Raw genomic sequence first — 12,800 nt, forward strand, 5'->3', positions numbered from 1 at the left:
AAACTGAAATGTCATTCATTATACCTCCAACAGATTAAGTATAATCAGAGACACATGTCTTAAATGTCTCTGGTGTAATACCGTCATTAGTCAGGCTGAGAAAATAAATGACCCTGCGTTATACTTTGACTGAGTAAGGACCGGTGAAGCTCATAAACGCGGCGATACAATTTTGGAGAGTTGAAATATCAATAAACTACAGTGATTAATCTAGGAATGGGTGAGATGTTTAAATAAAAAAACATTGGTCACCCTTAGCATATTGAGATGACTGATCATATACCAAAATAATTTTTGTTGTATCTCGGCAGTTGTAATTAATCGATTTTACTTTACCTCCCGGTGGCGGATCCAGAAGTTTTCATAAGTAGGGGCCCACTGACTGCCTAAGAGGGGGCGCTTCCGTCATGCTTCAATGATTTCTTATATAACCAACCAAAATTGTCCCACATAATGGGCCACCCCACTAAATACGCCTCTGCTTTCTAGGTTCAAATGCCTAAAATTTACAAGTGATTTAAAACGGACAGTCCTAGAACATTTAGAGTGGAGTCGAACGCACCTGCCACGTGCGGAGTTTGACTAAAATTAGTGTTGGCTCACAACTGTAAACTATCACAGTTAAGTTTTATATAAAACAAAAACAAAAAATTGATAAATATATATTTTATGTAAAGGAATAAATGAGATTTATTTCCGCATATCTATATATAAATATTAAAAATTGAAACGGATACCGGATACCTCATAGTCAAACCAATCAAGTTCGACCCGATCTACGGGGAGACAACTTACTAAATAAACAAAGAAACATGGCAAATTTGGATGACGATGAAATAGACAAACTTAAATTGCCCGCAGCTGTGAAACTTGCCAAGCAAAGAGAAATAGATATTGTGGGTTTAAAAGATCTAGAAGAAATAAAATGCCAGCTGAAGAAATACTTGCTGACAGATCGGAGAAACCGAGAAAGTGTAAATTATTTCCTTCTTGGTCTACTTTCGCTTTGTCTTTCAACAAAAAAGCCAAACTATTGTGCACTTTTTTTTTATTCAGGAAAATACTACGGGGGCTTGATATACTCTAGATTATGTTGTAGACACTAGAATGACACTTACACTTTCAATAACACATCAGACAAGGGTGAAACAAAAAAGGGGGGGGGGGGGGTGGTACTTCAATACTCTATATGTTGTCACTTTAAGTTGGGTACTCCACTCAGGAGCGGATCCAGTCATTTTAAAAATGGGGGGGGGGGGGGGGGGGGGTTCCAACCACGAGAACACCCCCCTGGATCTACAACTGCCACTCTTACATTACTGACCATTACACACCACATTAAACAGCAATATGGGTAAAGAATACATTTTTACCTACACAGTATATAAAAAGGTATACATTTTTAAAATGTAAATTATATAAAAACTTTAAAAGGGTGTGCTAACTTAACTCCAGTGCCATCAAATAAGTATTGAAGTAACCTAAGCTAGATGCAGAATAATAACTTTATACATTAAGTGTCTTGTCCCTTAATTATAAAATGGTCAAGATCATGGATAATAAATATCATTATCTCAATATGCTACATTTACCATCATTTATTCAGACAAGTATATTATCAGATAGGCAAGCTTTTAACTCTTTTAAATCGAAAGTTTTTGATGAATATAATGACTGCTAATGTTAAAATGAACACAGGGCATGACATGAAAGAAATCTTTTTATTCTAGTTGGAAAATTCATAACTTTCCTTTTTTGAAGCAGACTGTTATTAGACAAGTTTGAAAGGAAACCATTTTAATTTGATGAAACAAAAGTTAAAATAACTTAATGTTTCATGATTTTAAACCATACAAATACATATATACTTATTTTCAAAAGATTTTTAAAAGCAAATTTCAAGGCAAGCAACTACTGAAGAAATGATCAGTATGATATTTAGAGTCTTTCAAAATGCAACTTTCAATTTGATGTCAAGCATGTACATTGTATAACCTATCTTTTATTGGAATCTAGAAACATGGCTTAATTCACTTTTATAGCTAATGAAAAGCCTCAAATTAGAATATGATATTTACAGGTGATACAAGAATTAATGGTAGCAGCAGAAGAAGATTCCAAAGTGAGACATGAACTCATGGAAATATATGAGAAAACTATTAAAAGTTTAGACTTCTATTCTCATGAAGATCCACTAATCAGAAGTGTTAGTAAAGGATATAGAAACATAAATGTTTTAAAAATGTTATTGAAACAGAAGGGAAAACTGGATGGCAAAATATCAAGATGTCCAGTATTAGTTTTAGGTATAATTAATATTATTTATAGTTTGTTGGCTTTAGCATGGATAAATTGTCAAAAATTAGGAATTACAAATTAAAACCATTTTACCTTTTTAATATTTTTAATTGAATCACTTGGACTATTAGAGTTTATAAGATGATGATATAAAAGATAAAAATCATACACAAATATTTCCATTCTCAATTTTATGTATGTTTATGAAGAATGTTTTAAAGAAAACATGTCCCCATGCATTTATGATGACCAACTAATACATTGTGTGTACCTTGAAAAATATTTCTATGAAAAAAATGTCAAGCAAGTACTTTTAAAAGATTAATTGATGCATATTTTTAAACATAAATGTACGATATATATCTACAGTTCTTTACTCAAACACATCATAATATTTAGTCATACATGTATGTCCTTTGAACTCATTTTGTTTAACTGTACTTTAGATTCAGAGATTTTTGCAATGTTTTTTTTTTGCAAAAAATTGTAGCAAAAAAGGGTTCTTTAAATTCAACTTTTTAATTATGACATCATTAATTGTACGTGCATGCATAGGTTCCTTTCCTGAAATTACAATAATAAATCTGGCATTTATTGTCTTCGTCCATCAATTGCAATCATAAACAAAGCACACAAAAATTTCTGAATTTTACAGTAAAGTTTTCCATTTTGACCATTTTGTAGGAGATACAGGAGCTGGAAAGAGTTCTTTTATTAATTTATTATTAGGCCAGGAGGTATTCCCATGCTCATTATTGAGTAACACAAGTGTTATATGTGAGATTTCTTACTCTGAATTACCTTATGCCACACTTTATCCACACGAGGACGAAGGGGATACAGTCCAACCAGAAAGTATCAGTTCTGAGAGTGAAAGGATGGAAGATTTTAACTTTACAAGACTTTCACAGCTAGTACAACAAAGAGATGAAGAGAAGAAAAGATCATCATTTCAGAAAGCTGAGATAGGGTTTCCATTGCCTATTTTGAAGGTAATTGCATGTTGTCAATTTAAAAATTAATGGGAGGTTTAATTAAGCAAAAAATAAAATATATTCAAAAACTTTCTACTGCAGCATGTGCGTTATTTACCAAAGTTGTGTTTATCTTCTATTATTATCAGTTGTGAAAGATGTGTAGTAGAAAAGTTTTAAATTTGGGATCAAATATGGTATTTACTGCACATACCCATTAATTGTGTTCCAATCATTTATTTTAATAGTCAATTAGTATTTTTTACCTAAAAGTTTAAGTATAATACTGAAAATTGAGGTTCAAATTTTTTTTAACCATAATTATAGATTACAAGATTAAAAACACAGCACTTGATGCATTATTAAAAATATTTTCTGTTCTGACATGTTAAATTTCTTGAAATCTCAGAAAAGTTCTTAAGTAAAGATATGTCGACAGATATCTTCAGAAAAGTTCTTAAGTAAAGATATGGCGACATATATCTTCAGAAAAGTTCTTAAGTAAAGATATGGCGACATATATCTTCAGAAAAGTTCTTTTTAAGTAAAGATAAGTTGACAGATACAATATTAAATCTATGGTTGATATTTGCATGTGAATCCAATTTTTGTGAAGTTGTAGTCAGTGTGAAATTGTAAAATATGAAAATACAAAGATTAAATTAGCAGTTACAATTGACAGCAGGGGAGATAACTGTATACTAAATCAGATTTTATTTTCAGACTGGTTTGATCATTGTGGATAGTCCAGGTGTTGGAGATACACCAGAAATGACAAAGTTGGTTCTAGACTATATAATGGAAGCTTCAGCTTTTGTTTTTATCATTAACACAATTGATGGAGTACAGATCACAAGAGTGAGTGTCTACGTGAAATTTTCAAAGATGGGTTTTTTTACTAATCCTTATTTTGTTTGAAATATGTTTAACTTTCTGTCACATATGTGAACAAATAAAATGTACAACTTAGTGTATAAAGTTTGTACCAAGTCTGTTATTAACTAGGTGCTATGACAATCAAATTTAGATTAAATCTCTACTTTGCTTAACTTTTTTATGCTTGGCTGCTGTATGGCTGTGTGAGAGCACAAAGCATAAGAAAAATGAGTGTAGATTTAATTTTAATCAGATTGATGCTAGGGCAACGGCCTCACACTTAACTATTCTTTCATAGTTGATGTAACCAAATAGCAGTAACATATATATTGTAGTGTAAGAAAGTGGGGAAACAATTATTGGAGAAAACTGAAAACTGCTTTTTAAATTTCAGTTGGAAATGTTATTAGCAGAGATTGCAGACAGAGTCATGACAGAAAACAAGTATTACAAGCAGGACTGTACTTTGTTTGTATGTAATAAATGGGACCAGGTAGGTCAAGTTAAAACTTTCAACTTATAAAAAGTTATTTCAATCTTTCAAACATCTTACATACATTTGTAGAACTAATTATGTGAGCAGCAATAACTGTCATACTTTCATATGTGTTCATTGGTGTAAACCTTGAGAGCTGACCTACACATCCATTTCAGGTTTATGACCTATGGTTATATATTTGGTTAATTTTGAAATTGATAAGTAGAACTTATTAAGTATCTTCAACATCTATAGCATGTTGTGAAAATTTATAACCTCAAGGTATTGGTATTGTTGAAATGCAGTCTACTTTTCCAATTTTAGTCTCAAGAACTAGGAGTATTGCTAACACAGTAAGAAGTTTCTGAACATAAATTCATTCAATATACTTGTTTAACTAGCAATTTTGTCCTCTTTTACCATACAGTTTTTTCGTTTTTTTTCGTTTTCTAAAAATTGCATTTGCGTTCTTTTTGCCTCTGTAAAGGTGGCTGAAAATTATATAGTGTGGAAAAGATTGAATTTACTCATGTACATTGAATGGAACTTTGTTAAACAAAGTAATGTATGCCCTTCAGTTGTTTTTATATCTATCAGGTTCCCATTGATGAAAGAGATTCAGTTCGGGAAGATGCATTAAAAAAATTAAAGAAAGTTTGGATTGGATTTCAGCCATCACATTTGTACACATTATCAACGAAGGAAGCTCTCTGGATCCAGAAGGATGGACTAATTGTTGGAAGATTTGAAAAAATACTTCAGGGAATCATAAATCTACTACCTCCAAGCAGGGAGCAGCTACTTACAACATCAACAGGGTATGAACTTGGGCAGTATCAACAAACTATTATGCACTAGGCTATTTATATAAATATAATATGTAAATTTCCTTGATAATGTAATCACTGGGTCATTTGAACATAACATACATTACCAACATCAACGGGATGATACAATCATTAGTCAAATAAATTGAATTATTAACATCACACTAGGCCATTTTAACATTGCAATTGGTCATTTGTTAAATAAAAATCAATATATTTTATGCATCACTCTTTTTTTCATTAGTTTTCTACTTTGAATATAACTAAATAAGACAAGTATTTTTTTTTTTTGAAAAGTCATTAAATGCTGTAATGTTCATAATAATTTTCTCAGTTGACATGATTTATGTTGAACCTGAAGACCAAACTGTTACCTGAAATAAGAGGTTTGAGGGGGATACCTAAGACTTTAATTCAAATAGAGTTGGCTCGTTTTTTTGTCATAAAATTTTGACAAAATATTTACTTTGACATATTGATAAAAATTAATACAGTAATTTGAACCACACGATGTACAGGGATAATTTCATAGCAATTTGACAAACACAAATTTTGATCATAGAGGCTTGATTTCTTTTTAGTAATACAATGTAGTGTGTGAATAAAATGTTTGGTTTCTTTTTAAAGAGTTAACTCCCACTAGGTGTTCTGTAACCCCTCATGTAACAAGTAAGGATTGAGGGCAAGTCAAAACAATTTTTTTCTGAGAAAACCCTCTGTAACTGTTAGTTTTGAATTCCTTTCATTTCTATCTTTTTTAGCAAATTGTTTGATTTCCTGAACAACTGCATGACTTGTATTGAAAACAATATTCAGAAAAGTACAATCAGTGTTGAGGAAGCTGAGAGACAACAAACTGAGGTTAACACTAGGATGAAGGAATTAAAGGCAGAGGTGAACGAATTCTTTGATCATCAAAAATCAGGTTTGAAATCAAATCTAAGTAAAATAGCAGAGTCTTTATCAAAATATTTGAGAACTGAAGATGTCAAGAAGGACTTAGGTAGTTTTAAGGCTACCGATCCTGAATTTTATCAAAAGAATTTCCAGGATGTTTCAGTTATTATAAGGTCACGAGTATATGATGGGATATCAAAACATATGAAAACTTGGGAAGAGGAACAAAAACAACTTGAAGATATAGGCAAACAGCTTTTAAAAAAGTTTAATGAAAAGTTTCCAGATTTTGAAGCTCAGTTATTTCGAGTTGAAAAATTATTCAGGAACACTTGGCGAGGCGATACAGGCGAAGCAGAATCACCAATGGATGAAAAAATTCCTCTTGTACCAGACATTATAACAGATCGTTACACCAACCTCAATCTGGGATTAAAAGTTATTCTGAGTGTTGCATTAACTCCAGTGTTTCTGATTGGTGCTATTGTTAGACTTCCATATTGGGGTTTGAGACACCTTGGTAATGTAATCAAAAATGAAATGTTACACAGGAGCTTTGAGAAAGGTAATGACAAAGACAAAGTAATTAAAGAATATACACAAAATGTTATCAATAAAATGACGGAGAAGATGGTGATTGATGCCTGTTTTGGGTCACAGTTATCCATCTTGTACCATTATATTGACCACCAGAAACAGAAAGTGATTGAACAGATTGATAGGAAACTTGCCATGCTGAATGAAAGTGCCTTTGATCATTCTGAACCGTTCAATGCTACATGGCATGCTTCAATGGCAACAGTCGAAGTTTTGCTCAAGAATGTAGAATATTTCAATATGATGTTCCTTCCACAAAATCTCCATTTCGAGTCATTGGACAGATTTGAAGTGACTGATGTTCTTTCAGAAGGGGTCCTGACAAAAATAGTTTTAGCAAGAGATACAAAGAAGAATAATGAGCTGATTGCAATAAGACAAACCCAAATGTCCATTAATATTGATATGATTAAACAGTATCAGAAAGAAGAGAGATACTACAGGTAATAATAATAATAATATTTATTCAGGTAAAGCCAATATATACAAGTGTATAATACAACCTTAAGATATAGCAATAGGTACCTCTAATGCTTTAACCCAAGCATGACCCACCAAAGCAAACAAGCTTATTTCCAATTGGGTCTTAATAGTCTTGAAAATAAAATAAATAATTATCATTCAAATTTACAGCACTAAACACAGCTTAAAACATTTGTATTAGAAGCAATTTAATAAAGAGGGTGGTAAAGGGTTATTTTTCGTGCACCGTGTTTTGCCATTTTTATTTCACGTGCAGCGGTGAAAAAAGTTCGTTATTCACCTTGTTTTGTAAATTCAGTGAAAAGGTCAATGTGCAAGACATTTTTAATTGTTCGATCATCGTGAAATGGCAATTTTATTTCGAGTTCTACTTTGCAGATATCCCCCTGTACGCCCCTCATAAAATATAAAGTCTGTATCTGACATTGACCTGAGTTTACTCATAAGGTGTTTTTTACTTCACACTTAAATTGTATTTTTGAAAACAGAAAGAAGGTAATCATGGTGCAGTTTCTTGAAAAGTTTCAGTTCACAACAGATAGCTTCTATATAAAAATTATGAGATGTGGTATATATACCAACAAGTCAACTATTTGCAAGAGTTCAACAGACTTAAATTAAAGCAATTATAGGACAATGCACTGCCTTCAATAATGAGAAAAACTTGTAGCTTGAAAGTCAGCAATGTGTTGTATAAATATTTATTAAAACTATTCTGTATGAAAAATTTGTTGTGGACCTTACTCAGTCAAATCTATTAAAAGAAAAGATTTCCAGATAATTGTCACTAATTTTATCATATTTATTATCAAGTTCCTGACTTAGTACAGGTGCAAACAAATGCAGAGATTTACAAGTTTTAATAGGTTCCAACCTTCACCCTTACCTGAAACTTAACTCAATTAAAAGACATATTATCTCTTTATAGAGTGTAGTGATTCTGAACAGTACTTAACAAAGAATAAATCTTGGCACATTGTTTGCAACCACAGATACTGAGATAGAAATCACCAAACATAAGGGAAGCAGGGTTTTCATTGATGCAGTATTGGAAAGTCGCAACTTTTCTTATTTTCCATTTCAAAATTTAGTGAACTCAATGACCTTTATAAAATCACTTATTATGAATTCCTTGATTATAGTATAGCATCACATCTAAGAAACCTGATTTTTTTTTTATTACAGAAAGACTAATACCAGTAAGCATGATAAGCGTCAAATCATTATTGTTGATACATTTGTTAAGCATGACATGCATGTCTGGCAATGCTTCCCACGTCCTAGACAAAGTCTAAGACAGTTTATCAAGGAGAAACAGTACAAGGAGTATGATGACACTAAGTTGAAGTTCTACTACAAAACCCTGAGTCAAGTCACAAAAGGACTGAAATATTTGCACGAGAGAGGCATGGTGCATATTGATTTATGTCAGGATACTATTATGGTATGTATATGTATTATGAGAATAACAAACAAAAAAAAATGGATTCATCAGAAGTACAATATTGAAACAAAAAACATATTTACTCATTTGTTATTAAGCTGAATTTTGCCTCCGAATGACCTCAGATCTACACTTGGAATAACCTTATGACGTCAAAGAACAATAACTTTTTAATTGTGACATCAAAATTTTAAAATTAATGTCAAAGTTTACGGGAACCTGTGTGATTGTACGTAATGGCGGACACATTTGCATACAAGTGTAAATACATCTTTTAGGTAGTAGGAGAGGAAGAAAAAAACAGTTATGGTATGTCTTGTATGAGTAAGAAGGAAAGATTTATGGGTTATTTGTGACTTTTACCGAATTTCAGTAACTTTTTCAATAAACAACTATGAGTTAGATGCATTTCTGTCAAAAAGTTTGGTTTGAGTGAACATCATTTGTGCGTTTAAGGGCATCACCACTTCAATTTCCATGTTGAACAAGTTGTTAGAAAACTATGATGCTATATTGCACAAATTATTCGGCAAGTTAAATTCTTATTATTGACAATCATTACTGCCATCATTAAGGCTTTTGGCAAGGCAATAAATGGATTGTGTTTGAGTAAGAAGCCAGGAAAGAGACATACATTTTTTTTTTTAGGCAAGTCATTTATTGCTACCGGTATATACATGTATTAGTATGTGAAAAAAATCTATGCGACTGTTAATTTGTTATCTTCAGATTAACAAGGACGGTAAAGTTGTCCTGGTGAACATATCCTGTCCCACATTGTTAGACAAATCCTTGTTCAGTCCTGACATAACCAGTGTTGCAGACTATGTCCACTTCTCTGCTGATATCATGACACACACAGACATGACAGTCTATGAGAAGAAACATGATATATACAGTCTTGGTATTCTGATGTGGGAATTATGGAGTCAAGAGAATGCATTCAGTAGACAGATCAAGCAACATAGCATTATGAATCTTAGACATTTCTCAGAATATCTGAGAGGTGTTGATATACAGAGTTGTCTCCCATCAGTGTCCAAAGATGAGAGTATCACATCATTGGTTAAGACTTGGCATGATGTTATGTCACATTGTCTTGAACTAAAAGATGAATTAACTGCTGCTAAATGGCTAGATAGCTTTACTTATGATCTTGAATGTTCAGAATTTTCTCAACTTTACACTGGAATAGACAATTTAGAGATATCTCCCCATATTTATAGCAGAATGACCCAAGCTGCTATGTGATCTTTAGTTTTGAATTATTTTACTTTTAAATACAGAATATTTTTTGTTATGCAGATTTCCAGATAAGCTGTGTATTAACCCATAATTTACTATGCAATCTTTCAATTTTAAAAGTACAATGGTATTGATTCATATGGTTGTTGATTATTTTTCCCTGAGCGATAGTGGGGGCTAAAATTACACGAATATAATACTTACCCATGTTAAAACTACAATAAAGTAGAAGCTTGCATCAATTATTTCGATTTTGATTAGGACAATTAAGGTAATTTCTCTGTCTGATGTGTATAAGGGTAGCGCATTTGTGTAGGCTCTTCCATGAACTTCTCTTTTTTGTTTGTAAAACAGCACACAAAATGGCAATGTGATTTTTCGGAGGGAGGAGTTTTTAACAGCCAGTCTGTACGGTTGTCATATCTAGGTCAAATATGTCAGTTTCCAAATGCAACACATTACAGTCATAATAAATGAATTAGTAACAGCATGTGCATCATTTAAGAGTTTGGAAGTGTTTTAAATTAATGAAATATGTTAAATGCATAACAATTTGATAACATTCATTATTCTGCAGTAGTCAATATACACATGCGCAAACAAATTTTATTGGATTTAGAGCATGGGTTTATTCACAAAGCGAAAGAAGCACGTCATATAAGAATAACAAATTACTTTTTTCATTTAAATCTACCAGAAACTTTCTAAACACTGCAATGCAAAGAATTATAAATATGTCTTTGTATTCTTACCATCATGTTTATAAGTCAGAGAATATTGACATTATATCGCCCTTTGTTTTACAAAGGGTCATTAATTATTCTCCCTAGGGCCTTATTGTGCTATGTTGCTATTTGAAAATAGTTTTAATTTTGGATCTTACATATCTTCTGATTGGCTGAAAGCTCATTGTTTATCAGCTCATAGACATAATTTTGTCATGTGACGTAATCAACATTTACTCCTTAAAAATGGAATTTAGAATTAAACTATATGGAATGACTGTATGCTTTTTTCTGTCTATTCAAAACAATCTCAAAAATGTGGTGTTCACAATAACCCTCTACACAAATTATTCAGTGTGCACCATGTTTTTTATGTTATTTCTTCTTAAAGAGAAAAAATATTAGTCATTCCTTAAAGAATTTTTGATTAATGTGGTGCTCATAATTATTTCAGGGATACTTATTTTAAATTCAATGATGGTATTTGAAAATACTGTGGGGAAAACTAAGGTATTTAAGACTAAACATATTTAGTACTATACTAAAAAATACTTGAATATAATATTGGAACAAGAGCCCTTCATAGCATTGACACATGGACTGCTTTTCTGATTCCTTTACCAAATAGAATACTGTGGATTCATTATTATTCGTTGGATCTAATATCCACGAATATGCAAGTTTTCAGCAATCCACCAAAATTGATATCCACGAAAATAAATGAATCCACAGTACTGTAAATTCAGAAACTCTTGCATGTGTTCATTTTATTTGATTTTTGAAGAATGGACAAAACAAGTTAGATTAATTATTACCATTTCATAAAAAATCTGCAAACAGTTACATGTATAAGAAATCAAAATGTAAATTGTTATTATTGTGATACTAACCTAGTCACATTATTTGCATTCATAAAAACTTTGCAACAATTTCTGAGTTTATAGAAGTTATATAATGTTAAAACGGTCCTTCTAGTGCTTTCATTTTTTATTACTTTTAATGTTCTGCAGTATATTTTTAAAACTATATGAGATTAATCAATATTCGTGCTTTTTTGCGTCGTTTAATGCTATTATGTTGTCTGCGACGTCATCTGCATCGTTGTCCGAAGACGCATTTTGTGTCTGGACCATTACTTTAGTTTTAGTGAATGGATCTCTTTATATTTTTGGGGTAGTAGTTTTCACTTTTATTTTTTCCAAATTTCTCAAATTCCAAAATTTTGAAAAGTTTGAAGAAAAAAACTTTAATTGCACAATATTGCGCAATAGATTTGTAAGATCTTGACATTTGTTTTGTGTCAGAAACCCATATTGTGTCAAAAATTTGATCAGAATCCAAATTCAGAGCTGTATCAAGCCTAAATGTTGTGTCCATACTTACACCAACTGTTCTGGGTTCTACCTCTGTGCATGGTCGTATAAAGCTGCACCCTGCGGAGCACCTGGTTTTGCTCTGTGTTGAAGGCCTCACTGTGACTTTGAGATGAAGAACAGCATTAAAGTGCTGTTCCTTTGCTTTTTGTGTGTTTTTTTTGTTGTACATTTACTGATTTATGTCATAGATAGATACCCTTTATCCGTCGTTTTTTTAGCTTGGCCACTATCATCATTGGGGTATCTAGTTTAATAAATGTGTCCGGTGACCCGGCCAACCAACCAAGATGGCCGCCATGGCTAAAAATAGAACATAGGGGTAAAATGCAGTTTTTGGCTTATAACTCAAAAACCAAAGCATTTAGAGCAAATCTGACATGGGGTAAAATTGTTTATCAGGTCAAGATCCATCTGCCCTGAAATTTTCAGATGAATCGGACAACCCGTATTTGGGTTACTGCCCCTGAATTGGTAATTTTAAGGAAATTTTGCTGTTTTTGGTTATTATCTTGAATATTATTATAGATAGAGATAAACTGTAAACATCAATAATGTTCAACAAAGTAAGATTTACAAATAA

At 31.9% G+C, this 12,800-nt stretch overlaps 1 protein-coding gene across 1 annotated transcript; it reads left to right on the forward strand.

Moving 5' to 3' along the window:
- Positions 1–711: 711 nt before the first annotated feature.
- Positions 712–11,243, forward strand: LOC139526282 (uncharacterized). The gene is made up of 9 exons (XM_071321413.1): positions 712–974; positions 2,081–2,306; positions 2,983–3,290; positions 3,996–4,130; positions 4,543–4,641; positions 5,224–5,444; positions 6,215–7,390; positions 8,616–8,874; positions 9,604–11,243. The coding sequence occupies exons 1-9, from the start codon at positions 813–815 to the stop codon at positions 10,123–10,125; spliced, it is 3,108 nt and encodes a 1,035-aa protein (XP_071177514.1). The 5' UTR covers positions 712–812; the 3' UTR covers positions 10,126–11,243.
- Positions 11,244–12,800: the final 1,557 nt, after the last annotated feature.

This window comes from Mytilus edulis, chromosome 1 (assembly GCF_963676685.1).
Source record: "Mytilus edulis chromosome 1, xbMytEdul2.2, whole genome shotgun sequence".
Taxonomy (NCBI): Eukaryota; Metazoa; Mollusca; class Bivalvia; order Mytilida; family Mytilidae; genus Mytilus; species Mytilus edulis.